The sequence below is a fragment of the Bombyx mandarina genome, chromosome 25 (assembly GCF_030267445.1).
Source record: "Bombyx mandarina strain Sakado chromosome 25, ASM3026744v2".
Lineage (NCBI taxonomy): Eukaryota > Metazoa > Arthropoda > Insecta > Lepidoptera > Bombycidae > Bombyx > Bombyx mandarina.
The window spans coordinates 10,003,385-10,020,641 of NC_143231.1; the positions used below are offsets into that span (position 1 = coordinate 10,003,385).

Sequence of the window (17,257 nt, forward strand, 5' to 3'; positions counted from 1 at the left end):
GCCTTCAAAGGCGTTTGCGTAGTGGTTAGTAAACTTTCTCTCCCGGTTGCCGGTACCTTCGATAGGCTTCCGGACCTATAGAAATTTCTTCAGTTCGAAATGGTTTCTTGTTACACTGTACAATATCACATTTGAAGCAATATCTACAAACCGGTAGGTACTTACAAGGGAACAATAGTTCTTTTGAAGACATATTAAAACTTTGTTTATGGCGTTTGTAGTTTAGGTATGATGTACCTATTGTATTTATTACAATGCGCTTCACCTAAACGCTTCCAAAATATTTATAGCCTCAAAATGGGTCTTGTTAACCTTCATTTCACGACGTTACATGCGTTTTTCTTCTTGGCTCATTAAAACAATATTGATAAAGACAAGGCTTATAACTTGAACGTGAATATTTATAGTACATTACATATTTGTATGTTTTAAATTCCAGCTAAAATAGATGTAGGGTCTTCGACACCAGATTTAACTTTTCGCAAAAACAGTACAGCTTCACGTCCGTCGATTAATCTATGATCATAAGTTAATGCCAAGTACATCATGGGCCTTATTTCCACCTGAAAACCAAAACGCGTGGAGTGAATACGCTAAAAATGTAAAATCTTTAAAACTACTACATTTGTTTGCAGGCTGTAAGTCTTTAGATGTACCTATGTGTTTGTTGATTTTTACTTTCATCGATTCTATAATCACAAAAGTGCTAGAGAAGTGCTCACTTCAACACGTTTGCGGTTCATACGCGGTATAATCAAAACCTTCGAGGTGTTGTATCTTATACCCAATGCCGTCTTTACCATAAGGGCACACGGGGCCCGTGCCCAGGGTCCCCATTCTCAGGGGGCCCCGAAGGACCGACAATTTCTCTTACACATTTATTCTCAAAACATTTTTGTCGGGCACATTACACGTTTCAGTAATCTTATCAGAATGTATATACAAGGCATATACTACGCCATTATATCGATGGCTGCGCCTATTCCTACTGTACTAATATGGAGGGTAGAGGTAAGAACCGTCTCTGTGTGTAAGAAGTGTCCGTTAAAATCTGCTAAATAAGGGTGACGCTACAGTAGCAACCGGGTAAATTAAAAAAAGGCGCTGGAAGTTATTAGAAAAAGATAAAGAAATAAAAAATGACGAAAGAACTGCAAGCACTACAAAATCACAAAACGTACCTAATAGGTAATAAGTAGGTAATAATTTTAGGTTATATTGATGAAATTAGTTTGGAAGTCGTTATCGTAATGGTAACCAAAAAACTAGCAACATTCTAATATCATTAATGACAAATTTTATCATACTGTATTTGATTACCTTTATTAAATGGTCATACTTAATAAAAAAATGTTATTATAATTCGCTTTTTTTTACTTTCCAAATGGGCCTCAAATTCTTGTGTGCCCAAGGGCCCCAGCCTAGTTTAAGACGTCCCTGCTTATACCTACTAAATCATATAGACTAGTAATCGGCAACCTTAGCAACCAAGAGCCAAATATACAGGAATTTTTTTTTTTAACATGAATTTTTATAGCCTTGTGTGTTCAAAAATGTTTACTCGTCTCATACAAGGCAAGATACTAAAGTAATAATCCGTGTCTAAACTAAACATCAGTGGAAGAGCCGCAGCCGCAGCGACTTCTCGCATGTGGTTCGCGAGCCGCAAGTTGCCGGCCATTGATATAGATCTTCATATATGTACATATATTATGTCCTATATATGTTCTTTTTTAGTGTCACTTTTCCTTCACTAATCAAGGTGCTATCATAATGGTAAGTACTTAAAACAGTTTTATTTGGTCAATACGGCCGTGCCACGGGATCCCTGATCGATCTTGCTCGGTGTCGGTTTCAAATTAATTCTATTAAATGTTATATGACATTACGTTTTAAACTTAAATGTTATAAAACATACTTGTCGAACATCAATACCTAGCCAATTTCTTTGTTAATCTTTTTAACATTCGAAGCCTAGATGTATACTTATCCTTGTTTTCCGATTTTCATAAAGCAGGAGAGAATCATAGCTGGGAGAGTTTAATGTTCATTTATCATATCACCCAAACAACAGTTATAATTTGATGAATATGTTACAATTTACCTTGCCGTTTATTGCGACCGGTCGTTGGAATATAGCGTGCATGCCCAGTATTGCTGATTGTGGTAAATTGATGATCGGCATTGAGAGTAGAGACCCGAAAACGCCTCCGTTGCTAATCGTGAATGTGCCGCCTTGCATGTCAGCCGGTGTAAGCTTACCTTTATAAAAAAAAAACAAATTTAAAAAGTCAAAAAGAAATTAATGTTGCTATATTGATTATGATAATGTTAATATGTATGTCGAATTTGGTCCTAGCACGCTGATTCGATTATTGCCGTTTAGACATTCATTTTTAGAAATTTAAGAAAATTGAGACCAAAAAAGTCGCATACACATTTTTACTCTTCATAGAAATAATAACAATATAAACATTCTGTTTTTAAAAGTTTTTATATACAATGAATTACCTACTACAGTCTCTAATGTTGAGAATTTTTATACGAAATACAAATAAATTACTAAATCAAACCAAAAGCTTCACCGTATTAAAAATACCAATTACAAAGTTAAAAACAAGATATGTTGGTGAGGTGTTGCCAAATCGTATTGTACTAATTTACGACCATTAAAATTAGTGTTCATTTAATGATAGAAATTCCACAGTAATCCAATATATTTTTATTCATTTCACGTACCTACTACGCTTTTTTTAGAAAAATAAATAAAATGTTTGACAAACGAGAGAAAAAATGATAAATAACTCTTTGCTTTGATTGTTTATATCAACAAAGATCCGATCGATCTGATTTTTAATTAAGTAAATGCTATTTTAAATGTAGAAATTACCGGTTCTAGCCTTTTCAGCGAGAGCACCCATGGCAAGCTCAATACGTGGATAGTCCATCGACTCTACATTACGAAGTACGGGCACGACTAGACCTCGAGGAGTCGCAACCGCCACAGAAATATCCACATAGTCTCTGTTATTTAAATAAGATTTAAATTAGGTAGGTAAAAGAAGATTTTAAGATTTTAAGAGATAAGATGATGCTATTCTAGGCCACTAGAGGGAGGACACTCTACAGCCCAATGCATCAATAATATTTCCCATTTAAATTAATTTTATATTTAGTGGTAGAGTTTTTTTTATTCCTTAGTTGGGCGGACGAGCTCACCGCCCATCTGATGTTAAGTGGTTACTGGAGCCCATAGATTCTACAACGTAAATGTGCCACCCACCTTGAGATATAATTTCTAAGGTCTCAAGGTATAGTTATAACGGCTGTCCCACCCTTCAAACCGAAACGCATTACTGCTTCACGGCAGAAAAAGGCAGGGTGGTGGTACCTACCCGTGCGGACTCACAAGAGGTACTACCCTCAGTAATTACGCAAATTATAATTTTGCGGGTTTGATTTTTATTACACGATGTTTATTCCTTCACCGTGGAAGTCAATCGTGAACATTTGTTAAGTACGTATTTTATTAGAAAAATTGGTACCCGCCTGGGATTCGAACACCGGTGCATCGCTTCAACACGAATGCACCGGATTTTTTAACTTTTAGGCTACGACGACTTTTATTTCGACTTCTATTACAATATATCCTATAGCTCTATATCCTGAATTGTATCAGTAAATGAAGAAGCGCTCTAATACGTTTGCAAAAGCCAGGAAATATACAGGAAGACGTGGCGAAGTAAAGTGCATGGAGTGGTCAACATTTCAAACAAGACACGAGCTTCAGCAATGAAGAGACTGACTCAGAAAAAGATAAACATGTAAAAAATCATATCATAAGATTAATGTGATAAAAACACTACTTTTTGTGGATTGTTAATGAAAATTACCTATAAATTATATTATCTCCAATAATAACACCGTTTACAACTGGCTGATCCATCAGGGCATTAGCAGATGCCTTCAAGAAAGGCGACATGAATGATAACTTGACTCCGTACTTTTTTGTGAAAGCTTCGAGGTTCGCTTTGCGGAACGCCATTAATTTACTAAAAAAAGAAGATAAGTTTAAAATTTAATCTTCGAGAATTACAAAATTATTCAGTTTCAGCTGATCATATGATTTAAAAATATGTTAATATATCTATCTGTTCGACTATAATTCAGAACATTATGACAATGCGTGTGTAGCGGTCAACATAAACACAATAGTCATTCTTTTTTTTGTTACCTAAGCTGATGGTCTAGAGCAGGGGTTCCTAAACTTATTTTGTGTACTGCCCACTTTGAGAAAAAATCATTTTTTAGCGCTCCCATTTTTTCACATACTTAAAAACCACTGTAGCGAGAGCTCAGTCGGCGTGTAAGAGTCCTCCTAGATGAAATTACAAATCACCTCCCAAGCTTCTACAAAACGCTCCCATTTTTTTCTGGGTCTGTTACCGCCCCTCTTTTAGGCCTGCAGCGCCCACAAGGGGACGTTATTGCCCACTTTGGGAAAGGCTGGTCTAGAGAGACCATATCAGCGTCACCGGGCTAGTTGGTCATACACAGCGGCCAACATGCAGCAATGTCTCTCGCTCAGTCAAAACCTTTATACTAAATTCTTACTATCCGTCTTCGCAGGGCTTAATTTATTTTATTGTGTATGATGTGATATTGATCTTTTTTATTTTATTGCCCTTGTAGGCAGACGACGAGCATACGGCCCAAGTGATGGTGAGTGGTTACCGTCGCCCATGGACTTCAGCAATGCCAGGAGCAGAGCCAAGCCGCTGCCTATCGCTAAAACAGGACACACAGGGCATCTGGTGTTACGGAGTTACAGTAACCGTAGATATCACAAAGAGAATACCGCCGCCTATCTTGACATGAGCATTTCATTTCGAATGTCAATTTTTTTTTTATTAGCAGTTTTTTGATTAGTCATTTCGAGTGTCAATTTTTTTTGTTTAGCAGTTTTTTTAAAATATATTATAAATAGAACGACTGTTCCACTCTTCAGTTAGAACGTATTATTGTTTTGTGTCAGAAATAAGAAACGGAAACTACGCCTGCGGATTTACAAGATGCCTAACCATCATTAACAAACGTCCAAGTCAAATTAGAAACTGTAGTTGTATGTCTATGGTATCAGCCGATTTACCATAGCGGTAATGAAAGGACTGGTTACCCGAAATACTTTCAGTATCACCAGGACAAGTGGAACCCTGTATTGGGTGAGGGTGTACGCACCTCATATCGCATTCGTTGAACGTAGTAAGCATTGCAGTCGTGTTCTGTGCTTCCTTTAATCGTTCAGAGATACGTTTCCGCATCTTGTTCATTGGCACCGGGTGTTCGGTTCTGGTCCCCGATATCGTCTTTGTTGGATCACCGATCCTTTGTGTCGCTAGCTGATTAAAAAACATTATGTTTACTGAATTAAATTTATAGATAGGATATCATTTGGCCTTCAGGAAACCGGCAACTGTGCCATTAATCAGTTCGTTTATTCATAATGAACCCTCGGAATTGTTTTACAAATAGATTGTAATGAATAAATTATAATTATGCTTAAAGTTTAACTCACTGTGGGTCCAGTCGGTTTTTTAGCTGCTGCAGGTTTAACTGTAGGTGGCTTAGCAACAGTAGCCTTAGTAGTGGCGGGGGTTGTAGCTGGGGCCTTAGCTGCCGCTGGCGCAGGGGCAGCGGCAGGAGTTGGAGTAGCGGCAGGAACTGGAGCTGCGGCAGGAGCGGCCGCAGGAGCAGCTTTAGCTGGAGCCGCTCCAGTAACATCAACCTGCACACAAGCTGAGCAAGTAAATACCGAATACTATGAATATAATTTAATATTAACAACACTTACCAGTAAAATGTAATAATTTGATATTAGGTTTGAAGGCTGGGGCAGCCGTTGTAACTATACTGAGACCTTAGAACTTATATCTCAAGGTGGGTGGCGCATTTACGTTGTAGATGTCTATGGGCTCCAGTAACCACTCGACATCAGGTGGGCTGTGAGTTCGTCCACCCATCTAACCAATATAAAAAAAAAACGTACGAAATCTGCAAATTTTTAAATTATACCTTCACTTTATGATGGGCATATGGGAAAGTGTCTGGGCTTATAAAAGTCAATACGTTCTCTATAGATTTCGAAAAGAACGAACTAAATTCGATGAAATTTTCAGGATATCTTCATATTGTCCTGAAGTACAACCCTATGAAGTTTGGTAGCGGTTGGATCGAAGTCAAATCAAAGAACGGTGAGCAAAACGGGCTGGGTTTGTTAATCTGGTGGTATGGTACATGACAAAAAAGATATCTGGAAATGTAATGTCGATGAAACCAGTGGTTCCATGGGTGGTGCATTTACGTTGTAGATGTATATGGGCTAAAGTAACCACTTAACACTTGGTGGGCTGTGAACTCGTCAACCTATCTAGGGAATAAAAATAATAATTTCAGCTGTGATTCAAGCTTACGGTAATCACTTTAGGCCAAGGTAAAAAATCCTGAAAAATAACTTCATATGTGTTTCATAATCTTAGATTTATCAATTTTACTTGTAGCTACAATTTACTACTGCTAATGCTTAGCATAAAGTGGAAGAAAAGACGCCTATGGGGCGTAGTCCCATGCGCTGGTCCGATCAGATGACTTTGGAATCCAGCATCAATGTCGCTATCCACTGCGCGGAGGACAGGAGTGAATGGAGGAACATAGTCCTAACAAAAGTGCTCCGTAAAGGTCACGACCCTCAGTACTGAGGAATACGACGCACGGAGGAGGATAATTTACCTGGAACAAGGGTTGTTGAGATTTTACAGATTCTCCTTCTTTGACCAGCATCTTTACGATTTTTCCGTTACCGGGCGACATGACCGGGAGGGCCGTCTTGTCCGTCTCGATTTCCAAGACCACCTCGTCCATAGCCACGGCGTCTCCTTCTTTCTTTACCAACCTTGAAGTGGAAATAGCTCTGAATATCTAGCTTCTTGAATTTGTATGTTGCTGGGCGATTTACCTTCCGCAAAGTAACTGGTGGTAATTTTTCACTGATGGTAGGACCTCTTGTGAGTCCTCACGGGTAGGTACTACCACCCTACCTATTTCTGCTGTGAAGCAATAATGCGTTTCGGTTTGAAGGGTGGGGCAGCCGTTGTAACTATACTGAGACATTAGAACTTATCTCAAGGTGGGTGGCGGATTTACGTTGTAGATGTCTATGAGCTCCAGCAACCACTTAACACCACTTAACACCAGGTGGGCTGTGAGCTCGTCCACCCATCTAAGCAATAAATAAAAAAAAGTAATTGTAACAAAAAACAAAGTTTGCCATCTCTCTGATTGTCAGCACGTACAGAAGCGTATTCAATAGAATTCATGGTTGGCAGATTTTAAAATTTGCTTTTGTATTACTGCAATGTTAGATCAGTAGTTTAGTCACGGGAGCCCGTATTCACGTAGGTATGCTACGTGAATATATTGTTCCACTACTTTCAAGGCCTTCTACTCCGAAAAATAGTCTTTTCGCAGCAGAAACAGGCCAGACGGTGATTGTAAGAGATACAGTGTGATACAAGTGAGTGGCGACGGTGTCATTGTGACGTTTAAGGCTTCAGGTAGGAAGAGGACAATGAGCTTGTATTCAAATCTAGAGTATCCACTATAGGGTTTTATTTATCAAGCTATTTAATGAATTATATAACGGATTTGGCGAGTTTTTTGTCTCTGTCTTTCTTTGTTTTAAGTCCTTCACTTACATTTAGTAAACTTTTTTTTTTAAACTTAAATTCAATGAATAGGCCAAAATTTTTCGACTAACATACTTGACATCTCCGCTGGAGACAGAGTCCGGAAAGGTTGGTGCTTTAACTTCTTCTACCCCCAAAAGCTGTCTACCGGTATGAAAGTCCTGGCTGATTGGGATGTGAATTACTATAACTTCTTTTATTGTCCTGTGAACAAAAAAATAAGCTTAGATAAGTTTTGTTTTACGTTTGAATGTTATTTTTTTTATTGATTTTGTAGGCAGACGAGCATACGGCCCGCTTGATGGTAAGTGGTTACCGTCGCTCATGGAGGTCAGCAGTGCCAGGGATGCAGCCAAGCCACTGCCTACCTCTCTACCACTCACCATCGACCACAGATACAATAAAGCACGCGGGAATGCAGTACTGTTTTTTTTTTAAAGATAAATACAAAATACAGTTCTTATGATTATTATCGGGATTCGGATCATAAAGTGGTAATAAAAATTAAAAAAAAAACATTTACCTATTCGTAAAAGTCTTAAAATGCGGTAGAGTATAATTTCGAATATTGGAATTATTTGAATATTGAAGTATTCTAATATGTCTTCCCTGGGATATCTGAAATAAAATACAACATACCTTACTTAAGCATTGGCGAAACAGTTTGAAAAACCCACAAAGTTAAAGTCCGCAATCTTTTTTCCCCACATATAAATATGTAGTTACTTTAAACAGTGACCGATACGAACTCTTAAGATATATAGTGAGATAAATTATTGACAGCAAAATCTTGAAGTCTTTTTTTATAATAGCTTCCAGTAAGTGGACATTTTCTAGACTTGGTTACGGAAATGTAGATGTATAATTTAATGTGGATTTAAATGTATGATCGTATTATATGGTAACAAAGTAATTGGGTACTAACATTAAGTGTTCCTGTCATGGAAATAATATTAACCTTAACCTTAACTTTAAAGTTGCCAAAGAATAAATGGGAAATGCTCGACATGCAGTTGTAGGTACTTACGAAGCGTATTATCCGACGTCTGATCATTTTGAGAATTAGAATTAATATCAGGAGAAAACCATCATATCATTTTATATAGGTATAGTATTGCCTATCACACAAAAAATCTACTGACAGTTTTATTTTTCTTTTTGGTGCCTAGAAGAGTTAGCTCGAAAGTAGTTTTTAGTTTATTTACAAAACTAATTGTATTCCCAGTATGTGGATTACATAAGGTAGTTCATTCATTGGTTTGCATGTTTTTTTATATTAATATTCAAACAAACTAATAAAATAATGTTATATGGGTATTTTTATCAAAACTTTCATCAAAAGCCTTATAAACGGATAAATTTTCCTGATAGCGCTATTTGACAAGAGATGTCTATTTTCAAAACTCTCCTATTCAACCATAGATGGCTATTAAAAGTGTTACTTCTCACCACTAGAGGACAGCACTACTTAAAATTTTTATTCGACGCTAGGTGGCCTCGTTAGCAGTCCAATGTGTTTTATTCACTTCTAAATATCTTTTTAGAAATATTTTTTTATATTTGCAATTTGAATCGACTTTCATAAAAAAGGATAATCCCCATAGGTAATTATGCAACACTTGGCGTAGACAAAATTACTTATACGGTTTAATCTCGCGTTTTTTAAATCTTATTCTTATTACATGACTAGCTTTTGCCCACGACTTCGTTCGCGTGGAATAGTTCACAAATAAATATGCAAAATTAAATGTATATTTTTCAATATTTCTGAGAGATTTTCTTAATATTTGTTTCCGTAAGAACCTTGTACAGAGTATTAGAAAACTAAAAAAAATAAATAAGCCAAATCGGTCAAGCCGTTTTCATGTTATGTCGTGACAACGGAAAACGGGTTTCATTTTTATATATATAGATTAATCAATTGCTACCTTAAACAAATGTCGAAAAAAAAATCCTTAGTCACATATGTAACTACGATAACTGTAAAGTAATCGAAACTTCAAAAATAATATATTTACAATATAATTAATTACATCTGCGATTTGCGAAAGCCGAAAAGTATCTCTACTCAATTTTAAATTTTACAGCTATAAAATAGTATCTTTACAACGCTCTATCTACACTGTACAGATTATGCTCACTGATGAGGTAGCCTTAAAGTTTTGGAAACGTTGGAAATCAAAATAATGACAATAAAAATCCGATACTAAGCCGTAAAATCAGTTTTAATTATGTCCATGACTCACGAAAACTGAAGAAAATACTAACAACTAGCATTATATTAATTAACGCAGCCATTTATACCTCGACTGGTGGTCACCAGTTTAAGCGGGTTGCTTTTAATTCATCAACCGTAAATGAATTGAACTTTCGGCAAGGGGTCCCCGGAGTGGTTATGATATAACCAAGTCTATGAGAAGGGACATTAGTAAAGGACGCACAAGACAGTTATGCCCTTCTTGAGTCTAATAGGGCTGGCAGTAATATTAAAAGTAGGAAATAGTTTTTTTATTTATGGGCAGTTCGTTCTAAAGCTATTTTATGATTATCTGGTTTATGTTAAAAAAAAAAACAAAAAACCGATTATTTAAAATATAATATATATAAATAAGAAATATGCTATCAACAATTTAATAAATTTAATTAAATTCATTATTTAATAAAATCTGTGGTGTGTTTCAAGCTGGTTGACGGAACTAAAATTTACAGATAACACCACGATCGAACAAATTTGTATTAGATTGTTTTCGGATCGTTTGAAACATCTGGGTCTGCGGAGGGACTTCGCCTCTCTTTGTATTTGCTACAGTATGTTCCATGAGGAGTGCCCTGAGGAATTGCTTGAGACGACCTCATCATCTCGTTTTTACCATCGCACCGCCCGCCACCGGAGTAGAGTTCATCCGTACTACCTGGAGCTACTGCGTTCATCTACAGTGCGTTTCCAGATATCTTTTTTACCACGTACCATCCGGCCTTGGAATGAGCCCCCCTCTACGGTGTTTCCCGACGGCTATGACACGTTGTTCTTCAAACGAGGCTTGTGGAGAATAGTTAATAGTAGGCAGCGACTTGGCTCTGCCCCTGGCATTGCTGAAGTCCATGGGCGACGGTAGCCACTCACCATCAGGTGGGCCGTAAGCTCGTATGCCCACATATATATAATATATATACTTGAATGTTTTTTTTAGTAATGTGCTTTTTAACACATTATATAGCTTAAAGTACCTACCTATGTATTTCGCTTATTAACGCTTGGAATGCGAAGGTTGCCTATATCGCCTATATCGCGTCTATATGTTTAAGCTTAGTAAATGACCATTCTTGTTGGTTCTCATTAGGGCGTTTGTCTAATCTTTTAATGTAAGCGTTAATATAACGATTTTACTTGGTCACACTAAAAAAGTGTAAAATGTCTACGTTCGCCATTCCTTAATGGATTTATTATTTATTAATACTATGTTTAGGGTTGACTAAGTCTATGTTTCTTCTTTCCTTGCACCGTGTTTCTCAGTGCTGTGACACAATTGCTTTTTTTTATTCCTACCTAAGCAGATAGCCTTGAGAGGCTATATCAGCGTCGCCTTAACCAGTAGGTGAGCTCACGGGGCTCAAACCTGATGACGTTGTTAACACGAACCCTAGGAAGAGCCGTGCTTCGCAGAATCTACCACCGGATCGGAAACGCGACCCACTGAGGAGATCCGGCGAGAAACTCAGTGGGCTTGATTAAGTATGTCTGAGGGTTAATTTACTCGTCGAGCCCTTCGTCGCAAGCGACGGGTTCGAGGAGAACGACTGGTGTTTGAGGTACCTAAAAGCACCGTTAGTGGAACGGGAGGATCTGAAATGACGTGTTTGGGGTGACGTCGACTGCTTTCCATTCTGTCCGCAGGATCGGGAATGTAGTTACCGGCGGCCACGATGAGAGGGTTCTCGCGTCGTGCCGCTTTATCGAGGTGGCGCGCACAATTGCAAAAACATATCTATATTACATAGCAATAACGCTTGACTTATAATTCATCGATATTTTAAAAATAAAGATTGTCCAATTAAATTGTTTGCTAAAAGTGTCACCCCTACGCAAGTAGGGACATCTTCCCCATTAATTTGCTAAGATTCGGGCGGCCCGCATCAATGATTAGTAATCTGCGACCCCAGACGTGCGCTTCCTTCGAGTATCGACTGCTCATTTATGCACATACATATCTTGTTAGATAGCTATTAATATTGAGTTTGCTATTTGCGGAGTTTGCGGGAGGTTAAAGATTCATAATGTCTATGACAGTACATTTGGATGTGTGAAATTATGTGTCAATGAAAGTTAAATTGTTTGTTTGATGATACGCCCGGGTTTACCTTGCTCACAACATTTGTGATTCATTTTATGATTCTGTTGTTTTCGATCGCTTAATTAATCTCGTTCTTAAGGAGGCAGGCTTCTTGTTAAAGATATATAGGGTTGTAGGTTTGGGTGTTCTCGTCCTATTTGTGTGTTTTGGAACCCATATGTAACACAGGAGAAAATCAAGATTTGAGGCGGTTCAACTTTTGAAATAGTAGTCTTGATGATTACAGAGTTCATATATGAATAACATTGGGCTAAATTGTGTTAAACTATAGAAAATTTTCAAGTCTATGCGGCTTTGGCGGTGTAAAATTTCCGTAGGGAGCTTACTAATTCAAACAAATATGTATGTAAAATGCGTTTTCAAATGACCTCTACTATTAACGAATAGTAGTACCTAATTAATATGCGAAATTAGTAATATTTTCGTGTTTACTGACCTCTGGACTAAATGTGACCAAAACTCCATCGCGCAAGAGATTGACCATCAGAAATGGCGTTGGATAGGACACACTATACCGCGCAGTGGAGTCAACGCAGCATCTATCGCGTTTGAGTGGCAACCGCTTGGCAGGAGACGACCTGGTCGCCCTGTACACACTTGGTGACGAACCTTGGAGAGCGAGACGAGGACTGCCAACGTCACCTGGAGTGATGTCAAGGAGCAAGCGCAAGACAGGGTCAAGTGGAGACAACTTGTGAGGGTCCTATGTAGCAGCGGGATACCTTAGGACAAGAACAACTGGTGGCATGATGTATTGTGAGCCCGGTTGGGTGGGTATCTCTATCCTGCATATTTTTACCACGAAGCGGTAGTTTGAAGGGGGGACAATACAGACTGAGGCTGATACTTCAGGATGGATGGTTTTTTTATTTTTTTTATTGCTTAGATGAGTGGACGAACTCGCAACCCACCTGGTGTTAAGTGGTTACTGGAGCGCATGAACATCTGCAACGTAAATGCGCCAGCCAACTTGAGATATAAGTTCTAAGGTCTCAGTACAGTTACAATGGCTGCCCCACCCTTCAAATCGAAACGCATTACTGCTTCACGGCAGAAATAGGTAAGGCAGTGGTACCTACCCGTGAGGAATCACAAGAGGTCCTACCACCAGTAAAAAATCCAATGGTATCCCTTTTGCGATGGCTAAACGTCTGGTGGGTGTAAAAGTGTAGGTTTTTCTTCGGCTACCATATGCCTGTCAGTTCGGTCCGGCGGCCAGCTGGTCGTTAAGTTACGAAGTCTTAGAGTTGTTAATACTTCGGGGTTTTGTTCACAGCCGCGGCAAACCCTGGCTTACAGCGACCGAACGACGTTTTGGAAAAAGGGGCAATTGAAAAGTTGTAAATAAATTAAACTATCAGTTCATAAGTGCATTTTATTTCAAAGTTTTTGATTTTATATTTGTGTAATTTATACATATATCTACATTTAGCATTTAAAATACAAAGTTTGTTTTTACGGTTTTATTGGGTCCGAACATCACTGACATTTTTGTGTTTGTTACAAATATCAAACCGACAAAATTTAACACGTGTAATAAAAAAATTAAGTTCCGTCAAAACAAGTATTATCACCAGATTAATTAAATATTTGATACAAAAACTGCTTTAGTAGATAATTACACGAATTTGTAGAAAAGCAAGCTCTTTTTTCTTAGGTTCTCGACTTTTAGACGAGAATTACTTGAGCAACTCCTTAAAAGAATCTTACTTCACGAGTTACTACATTAGAAAAAAATCCAATTTTCAATGCTCAATCTGAGTGGTTTAAATCGTAGATTTATAACATCCAACCTTAGCCTTACATGACTTTTTAACTTTCACTACTTAGATGTAACGAGTCGATATTTATCTATTTATTTAGATAATTAAAACATGCCATAATAAGCATCAATACTTGATATTCATTCGAAAGCTCCCGTTTATAATATTCTAATGACAATACTGTTTTTTTTTTTTTAATTCTTCGCTTTGTGTAATTTTTTTTGAATCAATAAAAAGTTTAATGTAACTTTTTTTTTATTGCCCTTGTAGGCAGACGAGCTTACGGCCCACCTGATGGTGAGTGGTTACCATCGCCCATGGACTTCAGCAATGCCAGGGGCAGAGCCAAGCCGCTGCCTACCGCTTAAAACTCTCCACAAGCCTCTTTTATAGAAGAACATGTCATAGCGCTCGGGAAACACCGTGGAGGGGAGCTCATTCCATAGCCGGATGGTACGTGGCAAAAAATTAAAGAAGTATGTCAGTTAGAACATTATGCGTTTGGAGTGTGTAGAGTTTCGAGCAAGTTTTGCGATCTCAGGTAATAAGTAAGCTACAATTTCAGCTTAAATACTCGGTCTCGGCGTTCACAAACACCGCTAGTGATTATCACACTTACATATATCGATTACTATACTGTATATTCGATTATTCGTTTAACATTAGTAACGATCGATAGGTTTACTAGCGGCAGTACTATCTCATTGTAATAAAGAATTTGTAATGTTTTTGTTCAGTTATCTTTACTGTGCAATAGCTACATTGATAGCATTGAATAGTGTGATTTGGGATTTCACGCAAATAGTCTTTTACGTAACATTATTACATATTGAGATGAAAATTACTGATGTATCCATTAAATTGGGTGCAGTTAATGTATTCACACAAGCGCCCCGATGCTCTCATTTGAAATCTAGTGATTGAAACAAAAAGCAGTTTAGAACTTTTTATATTTATCGATATTAAAAATAAACGGTAAATACACTTCACTATCGAACTATTATGGTCAGCGGGAGTCCTAGTTTAATTTCTTGGTCCGTAAGTCCGGTGTTCCGAAGTTGGCAACTTGTCGATTTATTGTATTAATAACAACAAAGCAATAACTCAATAGTATAACTGATCGTAGTTTATCTTGGACAATGAGCGAATAAGCGCTATTCTCTAGTTTCGGTAACTGTTTAACTTGGAGAATCCTTGAAATGTCCGGCATTTCGAATTGTAATTACGTTATTTCGAACAGATTCGATCTGTGAAAAACCCGTTTTCAATTATTATTATTATTCCATTATTTGCGGTCAGTGGTGTAATTTCTATTACACTTCAGCCCACTGAGTTTCTCGCCGGATCTTCTCAGTGGGTCGCGTTTCCGATCCGGTGGTAGATTCTGCGAAGCACGGCTCTTGCTAGGGTTCGTGTTAGCAACGTCGTCAGGTTTGAGCCCCGTGAGCTCACCTACTAGTTAAGGTTACGCTGGAATAGCCTCTCAAGGCTACCAGCTTAGGTAGGAAAAAAAAAAATTACACTTCAACGCGCAAGTGTACAATTTTCAAACATACAAGAACTCGCTGCAAAACTTCCGAAACTTATTCATGTCATAATTCATTTACCTTGACGGTTTAATCTGGATTTAATTTAAGACAACATTTTAGTCGTCGGTTCACGTAAAAATATTCCCCATCTATTTTTGCCGTGAAGCAGTAATGCGTTTCGGCTTGAAGGGTGGGGCAGCCGTTGTAACTATACTGAGACCTTAGAACTTATATATCAAAGTGGGTGGTGCGTTTACGTTGTAGACGTCTACGGGCTCCGGTAACCACTTAACACCAGGTGGGTTGTGAGCTCGTCCACCCATCTAAACAATGAAAAAAAAACTAGAAACTATTCGAAACTTCTGAATTGATACCTACATATAATGACATAATAACAATGAAAATCTTAGAATAAAATCGTAAAAGTAATTTTAGTTACGGTGTGCGAGTGCCAAAAAGCTCATTGATTTCGTTTTAAAATAATTGGGCCGGTAACTGTAATACCCAATATTCTTATATAAAAATAGTTATGTAGACATCTAATGTATTTATCTATACTAGAGGTCCCGCAGTAGTCGAAATTCGACTATAATTAATTGGAATTGTAAGTTTTTACACTATTATGATTATATTTTATACTTCTATAATCCCAAATTTCGCCAAGACTACACTATAAAAAATATTAACAAAGACAAACAATATTTAATCTCTTCTCAATTTGACAACAGACGTCAAGAACAAAAGTTTGACAATAAATAGTATGCATGCGTGTGTGCGTCAAATACATGGTATGTAGTGTGTGTAATGTTTTCTTTATTGATTTAATGTATCTTTTATGCATTATTTTAAAAAAATATTAGCATTGTGCACTTCTTCTCTATATTCTCTATAAGTGTGGAAAATTTCATACTCCTTCGTCCGCCCAATTTTCTTAAAAAGGGATACAAAGTTTTTGCTTCACGTATTAATATATAGATACAAACTCGCTCGTTAGCTCCTGACATATTTATCTTTTTTTTTTTAAATATTAATGTTTAGACGAGCATCCTTCATGTTTAGTGGTCATGATGCTCATGGACATCAGCAATGCTAGGGGCACAGCTGAACACCAGCTCACAGGTTGTGTTGTGAGTTCGCACAAGGGCACCAATTCCTTCCTTGAAGGATTCTTGATTTCCGATCTGAAATGGAGGAAATATATTTTTATTACAATAGCATAAAAACTTCTTTATGTCTTAAGGCGGGCGGTTATATTTATTTAGTGATGTCCAAGTGTCGATGAGGTTATTCATTTTAAATCGGGTGGTCGGTGAGCACATTCGATATATTATAAAACTCTCAATCAAATCGTGACGAATTGGGAATTATTTTGTTAAATGGGATTTAAACAGAGCACTGATATGAATCACGATTTTCTTCATTTCCTGAGATGATAGGGGAATTAATTTGAAAGTTTCAAGTTTTTGATAAAGTCATCTCCTTCGATAGCCGGACAAATCTGAAAAAAAAAGAAAAAATCAGATCTACATGTTTCCGATAGAAAAAATAATGAAGAGAAAAAGACGATTTTTAAAAAATACTTCTTTTATTTGTCTCAAAAACAAAATTGATAAATTTTTTTAAATATTTTTTTTTATAAAATACTATATTATAAAATTGATCAATACAGACGTAACGTTATTAACTTATTATCTATTAGTATTACAAAAGCTCGCTCCACCCGAAACCCTCAGACGACTAATAAACATTATTTATTGCGTTCTTATTAAGACTAAGGAAGTGAATATATTCAGGCTCAAGTACGAACCGGAAACGGTGCGGAGCCATTGTGACGACGCGGGAAGCAGCGAAGACTTCCGGTGTGCGATAAA

General features: G+C 37.4%; 1 protein-coding gene across 1 annotated transcript; it reads right to left on the bottom strand.

The window, feature by feature from the left end:
* Positions 1-428: 428 nt before the first annotated feature.
* LOC114246461 (dihydrolipoyllysine-residue succinyltransferase component of 2-oxoglutarate dehydrogenase complex, mitochondrial) lies at positions 429-8,805 on the bottom strand. The gene is made up of 10 exons (XM_028178981.2): positions 8,770-8,805; positions 8,266-8,360; positions 7,818-7,946; positions 6,787-6,949; positions 5,576-5,785; positions 5,239-5,399; positions 3,894-4,052; positions 2,891-3,024; positions 2,105-2,262; positions 429-563 (listed from the first exon to the last, which is right to left on the bottom strand). Exons 1-10 carry the CDS (start codon positions 8,794-8,796, stop codon positions 429-431), a joined length of 1,371 nt encoding a protein of 456 aa, XP_028034782.2. The 5' UTR covers positions 8,797-8,805.
* Positions 8,806-17,257: the final 8,452 nt, after the last annotated feature.

Excerpts from the sequence above, each read along its gene's own strand:
- LOC114246461 (XM_028178981.2), bottom strand. The coding sequence starts at position 8,796 with ATGATCAGACGTCGGATAATACGCTTC. Across the intron at positions 6,950-7,817 it reads GTCTCCAGCGGAGATGTCAA|GTTGGTAAAGAAAGAAGGAG; the intron begins GTATGTTAGTCG and ends TTCCACTTCAAG. Across the intron at positions 3,025-3,893 it reads GGAGATAATATAATTTATAG|AGACTATGTGGATATTTCTG; the intron begins GTAATTTTCATT and ends TTTAAATAACAG.